Source organism: Amblyraja radiata, chromosome 12 (genome assembly GCF_010909765.2).
Source record: "Amblyraja radiata isolate CabotCenter1 chromosome 12, sAmbRad1.1.pri, whole genome shotgun sequence".
Classification (NCBI taxonomy): Eukaryota; Metazoa; Chordata; class Chondrichthyes; order Rajiformes; family Rajidae; genus Amblyraja; species Amblyraja radiata.
The window spans coordinates 15,745,627-15,768,911 of NC_045967.1; the positions used below are offsets into that span (position 1 = coordinate 15,745,627).

The following is a 23,285-nucleotide window of genomic DNA, read 5'->3' on the forward strand; positions in this document are numbered from 1 at the left end:
GGGGGGTATCGCCTCAGCGCAGAAGGAGAAGAGGAGGGAAGAGACTGCAGCCCTAAGACTTTTGCCTCCATCACAGTGAGGAGATGTTGGGTGGACTCACTGTGGTGGATGTTAATATGTGTTTATTGTTGTTTTTTATTGTATTGTATTATATTATATGTATGACTGCTTAAATTTCGTTCAGACTTCGGTCTGGATGACAATAAAAGGCTATTCTATTCTATGTGGAGAGGATGTTTCCACTAGTAGGAGAGTCTAGGACTAGAGGTCATAGCCTCAGAATTAAAAGACGTTCTCTTAGGAAGGAGATGAGGAGAAATTTCTTTAGGCAGAGGATGGTGAATCTGGAAATTCTTTGCCACAGAAGGCTGAAGAGGCTGTCAGTGAATATTTTTAAGACAGAAATAGATAGATTCTTGATTAGTACAGGTGTCAGAAATTATGAGGAGAAGGCAGGAGAATTGGGTTAGGAGGGAGAGATAGATCAGCCATGATTGAATGGCAGAATAGACTCGATGGGCCGAATGGCCCAATTCTACGCCTATTCCATGTGACCTTATGACTGGCAAACGGGAGGAATAATGCCTTATGTTTTGCTTGGTTCGCTTACAAAGCGACGGTATCAACATTCAAAGACACATAGCGGTGGAGTAACTCAGTTGCTCAGGCCGCGGGATCCTGCGGAATTTAACATCGAGGACTTAGCAGTCCCTGGTTAGGGACCGACATTGGAGTTCCAAGCCGCAGGAGCTTCAATCGCCCCAACTGCAGATGGTTCGACTGCCCCAATAAAGAGGAGAATAAAGAGGGAAGATTAGACATTATTGCCTTCCATCACAGTGAGGAATGTGGGGAATCCGCTGTGGTGGGAGTTTATGTTAACTTTTATGTAGTTCTGTGTCTTGTTGCTTTTTTTTGGTATGGCTGTATGTTAAATCAGATATCACTGTACCTTAATTGGTACACGTGACAATAAAATACCTTGAGCGTTGACGTATAATGTGGAAACTGCTGTCACAGGGAAGACGTGCAGACTCCACACAGACCGAACCCGAGGTCAGGATCGAACCTGGGTCTCTGGCACTGTGAGGCAGCGGCTCTCCCTGCTGATTGATGGGAGTAAGGTTTAATGCTCTCTGTGCACATCAGTTCTTCTCACCTCTACAGGTGGCTCTCGTCACCAGTCTGTGGCCTTGTTTGACATTCCCGTCACACGTTAAATAGCTTCTCAATCTCAAATCCCCATTAATTCAAGTTATCATATGTTGATGGCTGTATGCTCTTTGACAGCCACTGTGCATCGCTTCACGTTTTCACACAATTACACACTGCGGGAGGTTATTTTCCAATGTCTCTCCAAATAGGTCCTACAGTTTTTGCTATTAATTTATAATATTTTTATTCACATTCCTCCTGAAAATTTCTGTTAAATCTGCTTCCATTTACCTTCCAGATATTGTAATCCCGATGAATAAAACAATTTATATTCACGTAAATCTTACTGCATGAAATAATTTCTCTATATCTCCCCACTGGTTCTTTTGATACTTATTTATGACCTCTTTCTTTCTTCACTGACTATTCTTTCAGTGGAGGTGTTAGCACTTCATTGAATATAGTTGTATCTTCCAATGAATGAATCAATCAATAAATGAAGGAATCAATCAATCAATCAACCACACTTGCTCATCTGATCTCCATATCCCTTGAATCCCTGGATTCCACAAAGTGATTGGACATTTCCATAAGTATAGACAATGCCCACAGCCTTCCTTGCGAACATTCCTTCTGACGTCAATCCTAAATCTTTTACCTCAGACAATCTGACATAGAACATAGAATAGAGAACATCACAGTAACATGCCTTTCACTGCACAATGTCTGTACTGATCACAATGCCATCTCTTATCTACCTGTGAATAATCCATATCCCTCCATTCCCTCCATGTCCATGTGCCTATCCATAAGTCTCGTGAATATACCATATCTGTCTCTACCACCAATCACAGCACCAGGCACTCACCACCCTCTGTGTAGAAAACTTGCCCCGCACATCTCCTTCGAGCTGCCCCTCTCACCTGAAAGCTATGCCCTCTTGTATTTGATATTGCCATCGTGGGAAATAGGTTATAGCTGTCTTAAAATGTTATATACCTCAATCTCCTGTATTCCAGAGAAAACAATTCACGTCTGACCATCCTCTTCCTGTAGCTAATACCCCCTAATCCAGGCATCATTCTGATAAACCACCTCGCCACCCTTTCCAAAGCTTCCAGAGCGACTAGAAGTGCATGCAATACTCCAAATGTGACCCAATCAAAGTTTTATAATGCTGCATTGTGACTTCCTGTCTCTTATACTCAATGCCCCGACCTATGAAAGCAAGCAAAGCATGTGTCTTCTTTACCACTCCGTCTTCTTGTGTGGCCACTTTCAGGGAGTCTTGGACTTGGAAGATAGATCCCATATTTTTTCTTTTATCATTCAGACATCCTCAATGAATAGAGCAACAGCGCACCCACATATTTGACACTGTAAATGGGCCCTGCTTCTTCACAGCTCTCCTGTTCTGATCTCCATCTCATTGTGCCCATCCTCCTTCTCCAACTATCTGCACTGAACTGGCACAATCCCTCAGCATTTCCCCATCCCCAGCTCATTTAACTGATTGATGACCTGATTGCACATTCTTTCCCATGAACCTTTGAGCAATCCCAACCCTTCCCCACGTTGGACTTCCTGGAAAAATGTAAGAGAAAAATTATGAGAGTTATAGACAGTCGGAACTTTTTCCAAGAACGGAAAACATTCAAATACTAGAGGGCATAGGTTTAGGGTGAGAGGGACAAAGTTTAAAGGAGATGTGCGGGGACGTTTTCTTTTTGCAAAGAGGGTGGTTAGTGCCTGAATGCGCTGTCTGGGGTGGTGGTGGAAGCCGTTATGAAAGTGGTGTTTATGAGAATTTTGGATGGGCGTATGAATATGCAGAGAATGGCGGGACATGGATTACGTGCAGGCAGAAAAGAGTTGGTCTTGGCATCATGTTCGGCACAAATATTGCGTTGTACTGTTCTATGTTCTATCTGAGTGGACTCTCATTTGCTGCAGGAAACCCAGTTGTCCCAGAGGTGACTAGCAATAGTGCTCCCTGGACAATGTGGTCCAACTCCCACCATAACATCCAATAGGAGTATTGCAGGAGGAATACTATAACTTGGTGCACCAGCGACAAGTGATGTAAATTGACCCACAATGGTCACCATTGACTATCGCTCTGTGTTAAATGCATTTTCAGTCATTTAGTGCTGAATGAACAGCACTTCACCATCCAATTCTAGGCCAGTTCTTCCTTGGTTGAAATAACTTAAAAGCCCTACATACCTCAAAGCACTTAACCTTTGATAGACACAAAATGCTGGAGGAACTCAGCAGGCCAGGCAGCATCTCTGGAGAGAAGGAATGGATGACGTTTCGTGTCGAGACCCTTCTTCAGACCTTTTAACTTCCACTTAACCTTTGCCGTTCTATGGAGCTTAAAAAAAAGACCTTCAGGGACTTCTACCCCTGGGGCCATTCTAATATTTCCAAGGTCAATATTGTCAATATTTCCAATATTTTCTCCAACGTGCAGTGCCTTGCAATGAACAAAGCTCCCCAGTTGAAACATTTGACTGGGAGCTCCCCAGTCAGATATCTACAAAAGTCTACCATAACTTCTTTCTTCTTTCAACCCGTGGCTCTATTTAGAATCTGTTCGTTTTTTTTTCAACAAATGGAGCTCCAAATTAAATTTAGGCTGAAACTTAATTTTGGTGAAGTGCATTAGACTTTAGAGATACAGCATAAAAACAGGCCCTTCGGCCCACCGAGTCTGTGCCAATCAGCGATCATCCCATATGCTAGCACTATTTTACACACAAGGGACAATTATAATCTTACCAAAGCCAATTAACCTACAAAACTGCATGTGTGGGAGGAAACTGGAGCACCCGGAGAAAACCCATACAGTTTAAGGTGCTTTTAGAATCTCACAGATTCACATGGGAACATGTTTGCTCCGGTGACCAAAGGTTTGGTGAAAGAACTAGCTTCACAGAATAAATCTTGATGGAGAAGACCGAAATGGAGAGGAGCTTTACTCAGAGCCTCAGCAACTGAATGGATGCCTACTAATGGTGGAATAAGGCTTGTGGATATGCAGGGAAAGGAGGGATATAGATCATGTGCAGGCAGATAACTGTTGGCATCATGTTCGGTACAGATATTGTGGGCCAAATGGCCTGTTTTTGTGCTGCACTATTCTATGTTTTCATGAAAATGGGGGATGATTAAGAAACTACAATTGGACAAGTGCAGAGTGAGTGTAAGGCTGGAGGATGTTAAAGAGACTGCGGAGAATTTAACTAATCAAGGTTTATTAACATGACCTGCTACCTTTAAAGATTTGTGCATGTAAACAACGAGGCCTCTATATCCTTGCAACTCTATTAAGACTACAGCATTTATTTATATTGCCTCCATTCCTTAGGGTAGCATGGTGGCACAGTGGTAGAGATGTTACCTTACAGTTCGAGAGACCCAGGTTCAATCCTGACTACGGGTGCTGTCTGTACGGAGTTTGTATGTTCTCCCTGTGACCACGTGAGATTTCGACCCACACTTCAAAGAGGTACAGGTTTGTAGGTTAGTTGACTTTGGTAAATTATCCCTATTGTTTTGGATATGGGTGATTGCTGGTCGACATGCACTCGGTGGGCCAAATGGACTGTTTCCACGCCATGTCTCTAAACTAAACTAATCTAAGCTAAATCAGTCCTGACTGTAAGAATGACCTTAGGCCTATCTGATACTGCAAGATTGGCTTCCTCCCACACGCCAAAGATATACAGGTTTATAGGTTAATTGGCTTTGCAAAAACTGTAAATCATCCCTGGTGTGTAGGACAGTGCTACAGTATGGGGTGATCATTGGTCAGCGCAGACTCTGTGGGCCGAAAGGCCTGTTTCCACGCTGTATCTATAAAATCTAAAGTCCTTCCCTCCCAAGTATATCACATCATCCATCACTGCACTAAATTTCAGACGACACTTGTCTTCCCATCTCGTCAGACTCTTTACATTCTTCAGCCATTATTAACGTCCTTAGCCTTCAAGGATGTTGAACAGTTTATTTGCTCAAGTATTTACCGAGGAACCACCAACCATCGTAAATTACTTAAACATATAAATTATAAGCAAACAAACAAAAGTCGATTTAAGTGTTAAAGTTCTGAAATATGACATCTTTGTATGGCTCTTAATCTCCAATTTTGATTTCCTCACAGCAGGTTATTAATTATCATTTAAAAGTGATTAGTAAAATTATATTCATAAAGACATTAACCTGATGAGTTCCACCGTCTCGGAATACATGGTATATGGGGATTTTGCCTCTAATGGGTCACGCTCCATGGCATTCCCGCATTCAATGAATGAGAGTGCTGCATCTGCATAATTAACTGCTTTTCCAAACTTATCAAGCTGAAAATTAAAAAAGAAAAGAACTTTAGTGATGTGGATCTCAACAAGAGGCACCACAATTTCACTTCTCACTGGTGACATGGCAGCAGGCTCAGCTTGTACCTATTGACTTATGTCATGCCAGTAACAACAAAGGAAGGGAGCAATAAAGCACATGGATGGATATATTACCAGTGCGTCAGCTCGATGTTTCAGCTTCTTGGCCTCTTGCATGTAGTAATCGGCATTATGAGACCTGTAAAACAGTCATCATCAGTCACAACTGGATGTCTACGGTGTTGAGAATCAGTCATCTCTCTGTTACAGTCAAGGAAAGTGATCTGCTCCCAGTCAAGACAAGATTGACTACAGCAACGGGAAAGAGTAGAGGGTGGCACGGTGGCTGGCTCAACAGTAGAGTTACTGCCTTACAGCACCAGAGACCCGGGTTTGATCCTGACTATGGGTGTTGCCTGTACGGGGTTTGTACATTCTTCCTGTGACCGTGTGGGTTTTCTCCGGTTTCCCCCCACATCCCAAGACGTACAGGTTTGTAGGTTAGTCAGAGAGATAGTCCTTTATTTTAGACTTTAGATTTTAGAGATACAGCGTGGAAACAGGTCCTTCGGCCCACCAACAGGCGATCACCCCGTACTACACACTAGGGACAACTTACAATTTACAGAAGCCAATTAACCTACAAGCCTGATCGTCTTTGGAGTGTGGTAGGAAGCCGGAGCACCCGGAGAAAACCCACGTGGTCACAGGGAGAACGTACAAACTCCGTACAGACAGCACCCAAAACTGGGTCTCTGGCGCTGTGAGGCAGCAACTCTACCATTGTGTCACTGAGCCATCCCAATGTGGTTTCCTTTCATGTTCTGTGGAGAGCATTTCAATGGAATCCACCTACTGTTGTGCATGAATGGGGCTTGAACTTATAAGCTACTGACTCTGAGAGCAGACCAATGGATATACTTCCGGAGGTTCAGTAGCATGGCATGCAAATGAGCACTCACGTGTCATCAAAAGTCAACTTGGGTCTTCGTGGTTCTGAATGACCATTGGATATCAACATCCAAGTATCCGTTTGCGATTGGCTGTTCTCTTGGACATTGCTTGACAAGCTGGGATGCGATTCGTTCTCCTGCAATAAAGAAGTATTTGTTATTGCAAGGAATGAGGTATTTTTCTGTTGGTAGCAAGGCTAATGTGCAATACCCAACAACATACCCAATGTTACAGCACATAAACACCCATCTGATTAAACAACCATGATTTTATTCGATGTTAGAGCCCTCTCGAGGCTCAAGCAGCCTATTCCTGTTGTAAATTTTTGAGGAACTTAAATTTGTAAGGAAGATTGGAGGGTGATTGTAAGAACCAGAGGATATAGGTTTAAGGTGAGTGTTGAAAGATTTAATGGGAACCTGAGGGGCAACTTTTTAACACAAATGACAGTAGATATATGGAACAAGCTACCTGAGGAGGTAATTGAGGCAGGTACAATAACAATCTTTAAAAGACATTTGGTTAGTTACACTTATAGGAAATGTTTAAAGGGATATGGGCCAAATTCAAGCAGATGGGACTAATGTAGATGGGGCATCTTGATCGTTGTGGATGGGTTGCCGCTAATGGCTTATTTTGGTGTTGCATGACTCTATGACCAACCTGGCATGAACAGTTGGACGTATCCGTGACTTATCTGACCTTAAAGCGTTGCAGCGATGCAGCAGGTAGAGCTGCTGCCTCACGACTCCAGCAATCCGGGTTCAATCCTGACCTCAGATGCAGTGTGCGTGGAGTTTGCACATTTCCCCTGTGACCATGAGGGTTTCTCTTCCAGGTACTGGGGTTTCCTCCCACATCCCAGATGCATGATTCACTGGCCCTTCATTGGCACTCGGTCAAATTCATGAAGCTTCTTCCTTAACTACACTCTGGGAGCACCTTCACCCGAGGGACGTAATAGTTTGAGATAATGGCTCACCAACCTTTTCCCAAGGGCATTAGAGATGGTGAATACACATCGACTTGCCAATTACATGAGTAAATGATCAAAAGATCAATGTTCTGTCAGGCAATTTAGAATCTAGAAAATTTAAAAGGTACATGGACAGGAAAGCTTTAGAGGGATATGGACCAAACATGGGCAGATGGGGAGTGGCTTTAGAGGGATGTGGACCAAACATGGGCAGATGGGGAGTGGCTTTAGAGGGATGTGGACCAAACATGGGCAGATGGGGAGTGGCTTTAGAGGGATATGGACCAAACATGGGTAGATGGGGACTGGCTTTAGAGGGATATGGACCAAACATGGGCAGATGGGGAGTGGCTTTAGAGGGATGTGGACCAAACATGGGAAGATGGGGAGTGGCTTTAGAGGGATATGGACCAAACATGGGTAGATGGGGAGTGGCTTTAGAGGGATGTGGACCAAACATGGGCAGATGGGGAGTGGCTTTAGAGGGATATGGACCAAACATGGGTAGATGGGGACTGGCTTTAGAGGGATATGGACCAAACATGGGCAGATGGGGAGTGGCTTTAGAGGGATTTGGACCAAACATGGGCAGATGGGGAGTGGCTTTAGAGGGATATGGACCAAACATGGGTAGATGGGGAGTGGCTTTAGAGGGATATGGACCAAACATGGGCAGATGGGGAGTGGCTTTAGAGGGATATGGACCAAACATGGGTAGATGGGGAGTGACTTTAGAGGGATATGGACCAAACATGGGCAGATGGGGAGTGGCTTTAGAGGGATATGGACCAAACATGGGTAGATGGGGACTGGCTTTAAAGGGATGTGGACCAAACATGGGCAGATGGGGAGTGGCTTTCAGTACTCAGAGGGCACAAATTCTAAGTGTTTGCCATCAGAGCTGGAAAGAGGAGAATGTTGTACTATATCACCATGAGTTGTGATATAAAGTGCTTAGCTTAAAAGAAGCAGAAAAACATATTATTTGAAAAGGAAACTGTATACATACTTCACAGAAAAGTCATAACACATGCACCCTTGATTCTCGGCCAGCTCTTTGAAAGAACTTTACAATAAATCCCACTCCTCAGTTTCTGGGAAAAGGGGAAGTACAACGGGATCTGGGGGTCCTTGTACATCAGTCTATGAAAGTAAGCAGGCAGGTACAGCAGGCAGTGAAGAAAGCGAATGGCATGTTGGCCTTTATAACAAGAGGAATCGAATATAGGAGCAAAGAGGTCCTTCTGCAGTTGTACAGAGCCCTAGTGAGACCACACCTGGATTATTGTGCGCAGTTTTGGTCCCCTAATTTGAGGAAGGACATTCTTGCTATTGAGGGAGTGCAGCGTAGGTTTACGAGGTTAATTCCCAGGATGGCGGGACATGCTGAGAGAATGGAGCAGCTGGGCTTGTACACTCTGGAGTTTAGAAGGATGAGAGGGCATCTCATTGAAACATATAAGATTATTAAGGGTTTGGACACGCTAGAGGCAGGAAACATGTCCCCGATGTTGGGGGAGTCCAGAAGCAGGGGCCACAGTTTAAGAATAAGGAGTATCCATTTAGAACGCAGACGAGGAAACACTTTTTCTCATAGAGAGTGGTGAGTCTGTGGAATTCTCTGCCTCAGAGGGCAGTGGAGGCAGGTTCTCTGGATGGTTTCAAGAGAGAGCTAGATAGGGCTCTTAAAAATAGCGGAGTCAGAGGATATGGGGAGAAGGCAGGAACGGCAGGAACGGCAGGAACGAGGTACTGATTGTGGATGATCAGCATTGAATGGCGGTGCTTGCTCGAAGGGCCGAATGGCCTACTCCTGCACCTTTGTCTATTGGACATTTATTTTGGAGTTAACTTTCAGGCTCTACACTTTAGGCTTCGGTTTTTAAAGATTGTACAAAGATATAAAAGTGGAATAGTTCTGCTATTCTAATGACTGGAGACCTGCTTTGAAAGTGAACTGGGTCAAAGAAGAATGGTGACTTTAAGGTAGTAATTTAGATGCTAGCACAGTACATCGTGGTTTAAAATAGGACCTGGTCTAATCAGAATTGGATCGTTTCAGACATTGAGTCTGCCATTTGATCATGGCTGATCTATTTTTTCCTCTCAAACCCAATTCCCCTGCCTTCTCCACATAACCTTAGACACCCTTACTAATCAAGAATCTATCAATCTCCGCTTGACACCCAATGACACCTGTAGTCATTTGTGGCAATTAATTTCACAAATTCTCCATCCTCTGGCTTAAGAAATTCCTTTCTAAAGGTCCAACCTTTTATTCTGAGGGTATGCCCTCTGGTCCTAAATTCTCCCACTAGTGGAAATATCCTCCTCATGTCCACTTTATCAAGGCCTATCTATAAACCTATTCTTGAAATAAAAGCAGTAAACGATGCCTTGTCTTTTAACATTGTAAATGGTCACTTGTGCATTTCCCTCTACAGATGCTGCCTGACCTGTTGAGTTCCTCCATCACTTTGTTTTTCCCCTCTTTGCTCAGATCAAGTAGAGATGTGAACCAAAGGTACACAAAATTGCTGGGGAAACTCAGCGGGTGCAGCAGCATCTATGGAGCGAAGGAAATAGGCGACGTTTCGGGCCGAAACCCTTCTTCAGATGTGAACCAATTAGGAGGACATTAGGAAATTAGATTTGCGCAGAAGGAACAAATCAGTGATCTAGTCATCATTTAATGCCCATTAGGGCGGCATGGTGGCGCAGTGGTAAAGTTACAGCGCCAGAGACCTGACTACGGGTGCAGTCTGTACAGATTTTTTATGTTGTCCCCGTAACCTGCGTGGGTTTTGTCCGGGATTTCCGGTTTCCTCCCACACTCCAAGGACGTAGAGGTTTGTAGGTAAATTGGCTTGGTAAAAATCGTAAATTGCCCCTCCCCCTCGTGTGTGTAGGATAGTGTTAGTGTGTGGGGATCGCTGGTCGGCGTGTACTCGGTGGGCCGAAGGGCCTGTTTTCGCACTGCATCTTTAAACTAAACTAAATACATCTATTCCATTAAAATGGCAGCGGTCAGAGTGTTCAGGTTCATGTTCTTTGATCTCAGATCCCACTAATTTTTTCTCCGATCAATGAGCAAACAAATGTTTCTGCCAACAGTTTGTTGTGAAACTTTTCACCTGGAACGTCAAGCTTTCAATCTTTGCATAATGTGTTAAAAAGAAATTGGCTGAATTAATATTTTCTAAAGAGGTTTAAATTCCAGAGAATGTTGCTCTTTTTTTTTTAACAAAAAGCATTATGCATTCTGAAAATATACAGCTTCATCTCGTCTCGTGAATAGACAGAACAAGTTGAGGGTATTATGGTAATTCTGAGACTTTACTGAGCTGTTGCCCTGGCAACAGAATTGAATCAGGTTATGTTCATGATGATGGAAGAAATTGAGTCTAGTGCAGTCGTCCTAATAGCGATATGTATGAATGGTTCAAACGTATAATCTGAATATGAAAAATTCTGTATGAAGGTGCTAAACTATTTATCAAAAATACTGCTGGCTTCTTCCTAATCAAATCAGGCCTGCTTCACGCCCGGCCATTTCTGTCTGAGACACCAGCACTGTCTCTTTCATTCTTGGAGCTGGGAATTTTCATAAACGAAAAGAAAACATTTATTTCAATTGGCCACGGTGCCCTAAAGCCAGTCACTGGTAAAGGACTGATCAAAAACAAAACCTGGGAAACACACAGAGTTCATAATGAACATGAAACCAACGTGTATTTTCAGTGTAGGTCCTTTGTAAGATGTAAGATGTTAATACCAGAAATAGGATAATCGGCCCTTTAAGTCTGCTCCGCCATTCGATCATGGCTCCCTCGCAACCCCATTCTCCTGCCTACTCCCCGTAACCTTTGATTCCCTTACGAGTCAACAACCTATCTATATCTGCTTTATAAGTACCCGAAGACTTGGCCTCCACCGCCGTCATTAGTCTGATTTCTACTTGATTTCATTTAATGATCCCCATTTGCTTGGAGTCATTAAAGGCAATGAAATACTTTTGAAGCATTGCCCCTTTCGCAATACAGGAGCCATGTAGCACTGAAGCAGGCCCCTCTGCCCAATTCATCCATGCCAACCAAGATGTCCCATCATAGCCGGTCCCATTTGCCTGCACTTGCACATAACCATCTAAACCTTATCTATGTACCTGTCCAAGTGTCTTTTAAATGCTGTTATTGTGCCTGCCTTAACTGCCTCCTCTGGCAGCTCGTTCCATATACCCACCACCCTCTGAGTGAAAATGGTGTTACCTAGTTCCTATTCATTCTTTCTCCTCTCACTAAAAATCTATGTCCTCTGGATCTTGATTCCTCTACTCTGTGTAAAGTACTCTGTAAAGTACATTCACCCTATCAATTTCCCTCATGATTTAATACACCTCTCTAAGATCACCCTTCACCCTCCCAAAGCCCTCCAAATAATAAAGTCCAAGCCTATCCAACCTCTCCCTACAGTTCGGGCCCTCAAATCCAGGCAATATTCTCGTAAATCTTTTCTGCACTCCTTGGAGCTTATTTGTGCACAGCAAACACCTCCATATTGCAATGCGTCGAGCCTCTCGTGATGTAGACTAAAACAGTCTAGGGTATTGGCTAGGGTATTGGCCGATTCACCTCTACCCCATTGAGCATGTTGCATGTTGTCTATGGAACTGAATAGCTACAGAGCTGAGAACTATATTCTGCACTCTGCACCCTTTGCTCTACCTATTGTACATGAATTCAACTTGATTGTACTCATGTCGGATGTATCTGATCCTTTTGGACAATAATAAACCTTAAACCTAAATTGATTCAGAAATCGGAGGTGCAAATGGACTTGGAATGCTGGTATTATACAGTTTTCCCAAAAGGTTAATTTGCAAGTTGAATCTGTAGTAAGGAAGGTGAATGCAATGCTAACATTTTTTTCAAGTGGGCTAGAAAATGAAAACAGGGATGTAATGTTGAGGCGTTATGAGACACTGGTCAGACGGCATTTGGAGGATTCTCAGCAGTTTAGGGCCCTATATCTGAGGAAGGAGGTCCTGAGAATGATCCCGGAGATGATTAGGTTAACGTATGATGAGCATTTAACGGCACTGGTCCTCTACTCGCTGGAGTTTAGAAGGATGAGGGGGTAGCTCATTGAAATCTATTAATACCTATCATTGAAATTTACCGAATATTGAAAAGCCTGGTTAGAGGGGATGTGGAGAGGATGTTTCCACTAGTGGGAGTGTCTAGGACCAGAGTCCATAGTCTCAGAATAAAAGGATATACCTTTAGAAAGGAGATGAGGAGAAATGTATTTCGTCAGAGGGTGGTGAATCTCTGGAATTCATTGCCACAGACGGCCATAAAGGCAAAGTCAATGGGTATTGAAGATTGACCGGTGCTTGATTAGTAAAGGTGCCAGTGGTCATGGGGAGAAGGCAGGAGAATGGGGTTGAGAGGGAAAGATAGATTACCCATAATTGAAAGCTGGAGCAGACTCGATGGGCCAAATGGCCTAATTCTGCTCCTATATCTTATGGTCTAACATGGAGAGGTCACGTTTCAGGTAAGGTGAAGGGTCTGAAGAAGGTTCTCCCGAGATGCTGCCTGACCCACTGAGTTACTCCAGCACCCCTCTGTTACCCCAACTACTCTCTCTTCCTTTCACAGATGAAGTAGCCGTGCGTTTCACACCATTATGTCTTTCGTGGACATAAGCGATGAAGAAGTGGAACTCACGGTGGTGTTTTTTGCGTGGCACGTGGGCTTGTTGTCGGGTTTGCGGTGTTTGTATTGCGTGGAGGGCTGTGAGGCACTGCTTGGTACGGAGTTACTGCTGCTCTCCTGGCCAAGGAGCTCGCTCTCGTTTATTCCGCGTTTGGACTCAGGTTCATCCGGCAGTGGCGAGAGCGGAGGTGGGAACTTCCGGTCCCTTTTGGTGGTCAACTGTTTTGTTAACCTAGGAGAAGAAAGAATGAATGTTCCAGGATTGGACATCAGAGGCAGGGAGCAACAAAACATTTCAGTCGGCCTTTCTCTCACCTCATGATACCGGAGGACACTCAACCTATCGTAGCTGTGCTATCTCTCGGGGTGCCTTCACCTATGGCACATTGGTACAGCCGGTAGAGCTACTGCCTCATATGCCAGAGACACAGGTTCGATCCTGACTCCAGGTGCTGTCTGTGTGGAGTTTGCAGGTTCTCCCTGTGACCACAGGGATTTCCTCCGTATGCTCCGGTTTCCTCCCACATCCCAAAGACGTGCTGTTTTGCAGGTTAATTGGCCCTCTGTAAATTGCCCCACGTGTGCAGGGAGTGGATGCGAAAGTGGGATAAAAGAACTAGTGTGAACGATTGATCAATGGCCGGCATGCACTCAGTGGGCTGTAGAGCCTGTTTCCGTGCTGTGTCTATAAACTCAGGGAGCAATTAGCCAAACAATCTGCACATCTTTGGGATGAAGCTGAAAGCCCCAAAGGAAAGCCTCACAGTCGCAGATTGAAAGTGCAAACTCTACACAGAGAAAACATGCAAATTCTACACAGAGAGAATATGCAAACTCTACATAGTGAACATACAAACTCTGCACTGAGGGAACATGCAATCTCTCCACAGGAATAACGTGCAAACTCTGCACAGAGAAAATGTGCAAACTCTGTACAGGGAGAACGTGCAAGCTCTACACTGGGGAGAATGCAAACTTTACCCAGTGAGAACGTGCAAATTCTATACGGAGAGAACGTGCAAACTCTGCACGGACAACACCAGAGATCAGAATCCAACTCTAGAATGTGAGGCTCATCGAGAGATAGAGCATGGAAGCAGGCCCTTCAGCTGATCGAGTCCATGCTGACCATCAAAGACCATCAAAGATTTGGGGTGGCATGGTGGCGCAGCAGTAGAGTTGCTGCCTTACAATGCCAGAGAACAGGGTTCAATCCTGACTATGGGTGCTGTCTGTATGGAGTTTGTACATTCTCCCTGTGACCACGTGGGTTTTCTCCGGTTTCCTCCCATACTCAAAAGACATACAGGTTTGTAGGTTAATTGGCTTTGGTAAAATTGTAAAAAAATATATAAACCTTGTGTGTAGCTTAGTGCTAATCTATGGGCATCACTAGTTGGCGCAGACTTAGTGGGCCGAAGGGCCTTTTTCTCTAAATAGTAAGATTAAACGAGAACTTACCAGTTCGAAGTTTGATCGTTATTTTATGAGGAGTAACGTTGAGGGATTACGTGAAGAACCCGCCAGGACGCATGCGTGTCATTCTTCAAAGCAGCGGTGTGAAATCACAGATAACAGTAATGACTGAACATAGTAAGATTAGAGAAGAGGTTACCAGTTGAACTGTATGATCAAGGGTGGGAGCGGAGGGCACGTAATCCCTCAACGTTACTCCTCATAAAATAACGATCAAACTTCGAACTGGTAAGTTCTCGTTTAATCTTACTATTTTACTTCGGAGTCACGTGAGTGACTACGTGAAGATTTCAAAGCTCTGTGATTTCATGCCGTGGAAACGAGTCCATGCATCACATCTGCCTTAATTGACTAAGGGAGGAATTGTGTTAACATATTTAAACATGAATCCGACATTGAAATCCATGATAAAGTTATTAACAACAAATTATAGCCCCTATTTCATGGGGTGAAATCATATTACAGAACTTAAAATTGATTCTGCAAAAGTTCCAAGTTTAACCACTGGTTTATGTTAGAATTGTTGGAACGTTTTTTCCCTTGACCATCCTGCTGTCTCCAGGATTTGGTCCATCGGTACGTCCAACTCCATAGCTGCCGATGTAGCTGCAGCCCTGGTGGAATGAGATTTGAATATGTTAGTATCCACTCCAGCTGTTGTTAAAACCTGTTTCAGCCATCTGGAAATAGTTTGAACCGACACTTTTTTGTGGGGTTGCTTGTGGCTGATTAGTAGTGCCATCTCATAGCCTCTGATGTTTTCGGTGTTCTCCATATATAACAATAAATGTCTTATTATACAGAGACGATCATCTATAGGGTAAGCCCTACATTCTATTTTGAGGCCTGATGGTCCCGGTCTGTTCTGTTTGACTAATTCGTGAGCATGAAAAGTTATATTTCTTGTTGAAGAAGTCATATTGTTCAGCCTTAACTTATGTAAAGACTGTACCCTTTGTGCTGTGACCAAAGCCATCAGCATGACTGTTTTATGCGTCAGTTTTTGTAGGGACAGAGCTGTTGCTGGAGACCAGTGCCTTAGCAACGTTAGGACAATACTCACATCCCATATTTGAGAGTACCTGGTTCTTGAGGAATTGATATTAAAATCCCCCTCATAAGTTTGGTTACAATACAATACAATTTATTTGTCACTTGAACCTCATAGAGGCTCAAATGAAATGTTGTTTCTGCAGTCATACACACAAGAAAAAAAGACCCAAGACACAACACAATTTACACAGACATCCATCACAGCGTATCTCCTCCTCGCTGTGATGGAAGGCAAAAACTTATCTCTCCCCTGCACTCCCCATTATCCTCCCGATGTCAGAGTCAAAGCCCCCGGCGGGCGATGGCAATTGTCCCGCGGCCATTAACGCCGCGCCGGGCGATGCAAGGCCACGCTCCGGGTCTTGTTGTTGGAGCCCCCGGCGGGCGCTAGCAAAGTCCCGCAGCCGTTGAAGCCGCGCCGGGCGATGTAAGACCCTGCTCCAGGTACTCCTCGACCCCGCAACTCGGGCGGGAGAAGTCGCCGTTGAGGAAGCCACGAAAAGCGGTCTCCCAGCAGGGACCCGCGGGCTCCCGATATTACTGTCCACCGGACCTGCGGTTGGAGCCTCCGAATCTCGGGGGGCCGGGTCGCAGCAGCGCGCCATCACTGCTCCTCCCGCTCCGAACTCGGCCAGCTCCGCGATGGTGGGTAAGTCCGCAGCTCCGTGACTGGAGCCCCAAGTCATTCCTGCTGGAGGCCGCTCCACGTTGTTCAGCCCCAACGACAACGGAGACCCGACATGGAAAAGGTCGGGTTCTCCGTGCAGGGGAAAGATTTTAACCGTTTCCCCCCCCCCACACACATACCCCATCAAACAAAAAAAATAAAAACTACATTAAAACGGGACAAAAAATAACAAAAAGACAGACGGACTGCAGAGGCCGCTGCGGGTGAGTCCCAACAGAATGACGCTCTGATCCTCGCCATAGATATGCTGAAACGGCACTTCTGGCGCATTTAATGGCACTGGAACTGAGCCCCTTATCATAATGGAGGCCTGCCAGGAATTCCAGAACAGACGTTATGTTCATCGAGCTGTAAGTGATGTTGTTTCTGTGACAATATATTTCCCATTTCCTGATGTATACCAAATATTGTTTTTTTGGTGGACTGCCTGTGAGCCGATGAGATAATGTTCAATGTTCGGTCCGTCAGTCCCAGTTCCAGTAGAGGTTTCTTTAAACTCTACATATTAATAAGTTTGTCGTATTATGACATGGATGGCTATCCCCAGTTACGGGATGAACCAACAAATCTGGTCGTTTCAGGATGGTGATACATGGTTCTAAGACCATTTCGAGTATCACAGGGAACCATGGTTGAGTAGGCCAATCGGGCACTACCAAAATACCAGATGCCGAGTCTTGTTGTATTTTGCGTAATACCCGACTGATGACGCAGAAAGGATGGAATGCATAGAAAAACAATTTCCCCCAATGCAGCGAAAAAGCATCTATCGCTGATGCCCCAGGGTCTGGTTCCCAAGAAACATAGTTTGGTAACTGGTGATTGAGTCTAGATGCAAATAGATCGATATCTGGTGTTCCATACCATGCTACAATATCAGCAAATACTTTTATATCCAACATCCATTCGATGTTTTCATTGAATTTGCATGACCTGGTGTCTGCCACTGAATTTAGGTTACCTGGTAGGTAAGTAGCTGATATCCAAATATTTCTCTGGATACACCATTGCCAAATTGTATTAGCCAGATTGTCACATGATGTCGATTTGATTCGACCCATATGGTTAATATATGCCACCACGGCAGTATTGTCAATCTGTAGTCTAACATGCTGGTGATATATTCCAGAACAGTATGACTTTAGGCCATAGAATGCACCTAACACTTCCAGGTAGTTTATGCCAAGTGTCTGTAGTAATGATGCCTCCTGTGCATTCCATCTACCCCCACAGCTGGAGATGGAATTGGTAGCACCCCAACCAAGCACACTGGCATCAGTTTGTAGCTCCACTGAGGGGTTGCTGATAATGATAGGGCTGGAACAATGCCGAATGTTATCCCTCCACCATTTTAATTCCATAATTGCTTTGATTGGTAGCTTCATTGGTCTGTCGAAATGACCAAAATTAATTTTGAGTGCTTGTATTTTTGCCCTTTGTAAATTTTGATAATACAAAGGTCCAAATTGCGTGGCTGGAAAAGCAGCCACTTTTTTGCCAATCACCCTTGCTACCAATCTGATAGATGGTTCACTGATGTCAATGAGGTTGTTGCAGGCCTCAGTTAAGACTGTAGCCTTGTCCTTTGGTAAAGTCACCGACATGTGAACTGAGTCAATAGTGAACCCCAAATAATCCATTATGGTGGAAGGCGTTAGTTTAGATTTAACTGGATGGATGATAAACCCCAGTTTCTCAAACAATTGTTTGGTGGCTGATACAGCTAGTTTGGCTAATTCCAAAGTTTAGCCCACAATCAATATGTCATCTAGATAGGCCATGATCATATGTTTTTGTTTCCGAAGAAACGCTAGGGCTGGTTTCAACATTTTTGTAAACGGCCTGGGGCTGATGTTAAACCATTTGGTAGAGCTCTATACTGCCATAAGCTGCCCCATCCAGTTGAATTTTAAATAACGTCTGTGATCAATCCGTATAGGCACTAAATAGTAAGCATCTTTTAGGTCGATGCTGGCCATGAAGTAGCCTGTGGAAATCAATTGTTTGGCAGTAACAAAGGTTTCCATTTTGAAATGAATATTCAATTTGGTCAAATCTATGATGATGCGACAACCACCATCTTTATTGTTTTTGGTAAAGATATTAGATACAAATTCCAGAGAATCGTGTTGGGTTTTTTCAATAACCCCCTTAGCGTGGAGTCTCACCAGTTCAGCATGTGCTTCCAATTTTTCTTTTCGTGAAAGTACGAACGTTCGGTTCGGTACATGCTGAACTGGGGCTATTTTTGTGCACAAATTCAATGGTATATCCCTGGATACTGTTTAGGATATAAGTGTCTGTTGTTAATGCACTCCATGCCTCCCAAAAGAAGTGTAATCTCCCACCGATATGTGTATTATCCACACTTCCTATAATTTGTAAGGGACCAGACCCACCTATCTCCATGGTTACCAGTGGAAAGTTTACTTCTTCCTGTGTAGTCTTCGAGGAGGTTGAGGCGCCGGTGTCTGGGTTTGGGTTTGGGTTTGCGCATTTTCCACGAAGGCCGGTCTGGGCCATGGCTTAAAAAAGACCGCTGTCCTGTATGTCCGGCCTTTGAGCTTTCACCAGCTTCTGATTGTCTTGCTCTGCTGGTGGGTGCGTAAGGGTGCAGTCTTTGAGTGTAGGAGGTCCTTCCTGTTGTCGCCTTTGTGAGCCCCAGGGTTTTTGCCTCATCGAGCTCCTTCTTTCTCCTTCCTGCACCCCCTGCACACTTGTTGTTTGTTCAGCAAACCCCTCTTCAGGGTCAGACCAGAATTGCTAGCTGCCCGCAACTCCGCGGTTCTTTCCAGCCAGTGCAGCCCTTGTGGACTCTTGTCCATAGTTTCCCCTGTGAAAAACAGCACGGGAAACAAAAAACAACCGTAGAGTAATTCCCTTACCTGTCGGTCTCGGTTTAAACTTGCCGCTGCGGGGGAACGCTCCCTCCGCTTGCCGTTTTGACTTGTCAGAATCAACGGCTCTGTTTTGTGTAGTCTTCCCGCCCGGCCGTGGTGTTGATCTGGCCGGTGCGGGTGCCAAGTCGGGCACAGCTGATCCCACTCACGGTGATGCTGGTGCCTTTAGCTGCTGCTGGCTGCCCGCAACTCCGCGGTTTTTCCCAGCCAGTGCAGCCCTTGTGGACTCTTGTCCATAGTTTCCTCCTGTAAGAAACAGCCACGGGAAACACGACCGCAGTAATTCCCTTACCTGTCGGTCTTGTTTTTTTTTAAACTTGCCGCTGCAGGGGAATGCTCCCCCCGCTTGCCGTTTTGACTTGTCAGAGTCAACAGCTCTGTTCTGTATAGTCTTCCCGCCCGGCCGTGGTGTTGATCTGGCCGGCGCGGGTGCTAAGTCGGGCACAGCTGATCCCACTCATGGTGATGCTGGTGCCTTCAGCTGCTGCTGGCTGCCCGCAACTCCGCGGCCCTCCCCAGCCAGCTTTAGACGCAGCCCTTGTGGACTCTATTTTTTGTCCAGTTTCCCCCTGTAAAAAACAGCGCGGGAAACAAAAAACGACCGCAGAGTAATTCACTTACCTGCGGTCTCGGTTTCAAAATTACCGCTGCGGGGGAACGCTCCACCCCGCCTGTCGTTTCGCAATGCGTGAAGCGATATGTCACGCATGCGTCCTGGCGGGTTCTTCACGTAGTCACTCACGTGACTCCGAAGTAAAATCTATATTTCTGTATCCCTAAACTAAACTAAACTAAACCTATTTATGTTAATTTTACATGAATCCCCTTTATTCGCGCCACATTGCCTGTAGCCCCCTCAGGGGGCAATTTAGAGTTGTATTTTATCCTCCCAACCTGCCTGTCTTTGGGATGTGGGAGGAAACACACACTGTCACGGAAACATGCAAACTCTATGCAAACAGCAGCCGAGGTCAGGATTGAACCAGGTTCTCTGGCGCTGTGAGGCAGTAGCTCTATGTACTGTACCACCGTACTTCCAATTTGTCCAGCTAAATGAAGCCTGCTTAATTTATTCATTTAAGAGTCAAAGTGAAGTGTGTTTAATAGTCTTCTGTACTGACAATGAAACACTGAAATTCCTACTTGCAGCAGCTTTATAGACCCATAAATGCAATGCATACAAATAAAATATAATAACGAAAAACATTTCAATAAATTAATAACCATAATAGCCATAACGATGCAAACCCAATGTCCTTGGTGCAACCAAAGGCACAATCCATAGAAGTTCATAGTTGCAATGCTCAAGAACCTGATGGTTACTGCAAGAAGCTATTCTTGAACCTGGTATCAGGTTCTTCCTGTACTATCAGGAAGAAGGTACAGGAGTCTGAAAACCATGGGAGTCAGGCTCCTGTACCTTCTTCCTGATAGTAGGAGCAAACTGAGAGTGTGGCCGGGGTTGTGTGGGTCCTGGATGATGCTGGCTGTGTTTTGGAGGCAGCGCCTCCAGTAGATCTCTTCGATGGTGGGGAGTTTAGTACCCATGATGGACCAGGCTGTGTCCATCACTCTCTGCCATTTCCTTCATTCCTGGGCGCTCAAGTTGCCAAATCAGTCAACTTGCGACATGAGAATATTTCTGGGTAAACCAAAATGTATTGCCCGTCTCTAATCGCCTTGCAGGATAATTTTTGTGTCAGCCATCGGCAAATCGAAATCCAATTGCAGGCAAGGATGGAGGATTTTATTTCCTTAAAGAACATTAGTCAGCCACATGGGGATTTATGGCAATTCAGTTTGCCCACACTCACCACTCCTGCCACCAGCTTTATATTCCAGTTATTAAAATTATATGAATTTAAATTTCCACATATGAGGTGACGGGATTTAAACTTACATCTATAGATCAAAAGACTAGTAACTTAATGAACAAATACCCATTACCAATTTGTCTCAGATCTTTATCTACACCAGGCACATCCCATTCTGCGTTTGTCTTTTAATCTTGTCCCTTCCTGCAGGGGCGGGCTCAGGATAATACTTGTTACATCAACAAGAATAATTGCTGCATTAAAATCATCACAAAATCTAATTATGAGATTTCCCCTTTCCAAGTGCACAGTTCATTCGTAAATGACTTTCTGAATCTGCTTCGGATGATTTTCATTAATTTTCCATGTAAAATGTAAATTTTTAATATCATTGCTCAATCTTTTCTGCTTGGAATATGAAAATCATAAAGGGACATTTGAGTTTTAAAAAAAAACCCCACGCTATTGCTTCCTCTACACTCAAATGTCTTCAAAGCCATTTCTTCTTCTCCCGCTTCTCATGGGCAGCAGATACAGAAGCTTGAAAGCACGCATCACCCAGACTCAGGTACAGCTTCCTCCACTGTTTTGGCCTCTGTACATTGCCCCCAGTGTGGGATGTGAAATTGGGATAACATAGAACTAGTGTACGGGAGATTGTTGGTCGGCGCGGATTCGATGGGCCGAGTGGCTCATTTCCATGTTGTAGCTAAACTATGCCTTATCGTGGACACTGGACTTTGTCTTTGGAACTGGTGCGCTACAATGCTATTCAACATCTTCCCCTTTGATCCATCCATGTACTTGATGTATTTACAGATAGTATTATCTGATTTGATTGAACAACATGCAAAATAAAGCTTTTCACTGGACCTGGTTACGTGTGATAATAATAAACATAAACCTTTTCTCTCACCCCAACAACAAAATCTTCCACCTCTGTTTCCCCTATATTTATTGTATTTCCCCTTACATGCCTCCCTGCGCACCTTAGCTGTGGTGGGAATGAGTTTCCCATTCGACCCACCTTCTGGAGCAAGGCCAGAGGTTCACTGAGTTATCCCACGTGCCCGTTCCCGGTAGTTATCCCACTTTCTCATCCACTCCCTACGCACCAGGGTCAATTTACAAAGGGCCAATTAACCTACAAACCCGCACGTCTTTGGGGTGTGGGAGGAAAGCGGAACATCAGGAGGAAACCCATGTCATCACAGGGAGAACGTACAAACTCCACACAGGCAGCACCCGAGGTCAGGATCAAACCCGGGTCTCTAGCGCCGTGAGACAGCGGGTCTGCCACCTCCGCCACTGGGCTGCATAATTTAGTTGAACAGTGCATGAGGCTACAGAGAGAACAGAGTGGACCAGGACTGAAGGCTAAAGTAACAAGCAATGGGAAGCCAATGTCATGCCCTGTTGTGTGGTCAGGTGAGATCTTGAACGTACATGCTACGTTTATAGTGGGCAAAAATGGCAGTAAATTAGAGGGTTGCTTACTCTTTACTGCTCAGGACCTTGTGGCTGGAACTTGCCGAGCAGCTGGCGGGAAGAAGCATCGGCGCCGTGGGTTCCTTCTCTATGTGTTGCTTCTTGAGCTCGCACAGACCTTCTGTGTTCTCCATCTGTGGGAAGGTACATGGAATCATTACAGGATCCCCCTCCTGCCCTTCCTAGCATTCCCTTACATCAATGCCAAGGCCTTACAACATGTCGCGGTGGCGCAGCGGCAGAGTTGCTGCCTTACAGCGAATGCAGAGCCGGGTTCGATCCTGACTACGGGTGCTGTCTGTACGGAGTTTGTACAGTCTCCCCGTGATCTGCGTGGGTTTTCTCCAAGATCTCCGGTTTCCTCCCACACTCCAAAGACGTACAGGCTTGTATGTTAATTGGCTTGGTGTAAAATGTAAAAATTGTCTCCAGTGGTTCCAGGATAGTGTTACTGTGCGGGGATCGCTGGTCGGCGCGGACCCGGTGGGCCGAAGGGCCTGGTCCCGTGTTCTATCTCTAAACTAATCTAAAGTCACAGAGAGGCACAGCCTGGAAACCGGCCTTTCGGCCCACCGAGTTCACCCTGACCTGAGAGTTATAGAGTGATACAGTGCGATAACAGGTCCTTTGGCCCAACCTGTCAATGCTGCCCAACATCCCC

The 23,285-nt window shown here is 44.9% G+C and overlaps 1 protein-coding gene across 3 annotated transcripts in view; it reads right to left on the reverse strand.

The window, feature by feature from the left end:
• aff2 (AF4/FMR2 family member 2) overlaps positions 1-23,285 on the reverse strand; it is a 465,473-nt gene that overhangs the window by 18,625 nt on the left and 423,563 nt on the right. For all 3 annotated transcript variants that reach the window (XM_033030286.1, XM_033030287.1, XM_033030285.1), the window contains 5 exons: positions 22,634-22,758; positions 13,218-13,437; positions 6,518-6,645; positions 5,691-5,754; positions 5,383-5,519 (listed from right to left, as the gene is read on the reverse strand). In XM_033030286.1, the coding sequence (XP_032886177.1) occupies positions 5,383-5,519; positions 5,691-5,754; positions 6,518-6,645; positions 13,218-13,437; positions 22,634-22,758 (674 nt within the window). The remainder of the gene's footprint in view (positions 1-5,382; positions 5,520-5,690; positions 5,755-6,517; positions 6,646-13,217; positions 13,438-22,633; positions 22,759-23,285) is intronic.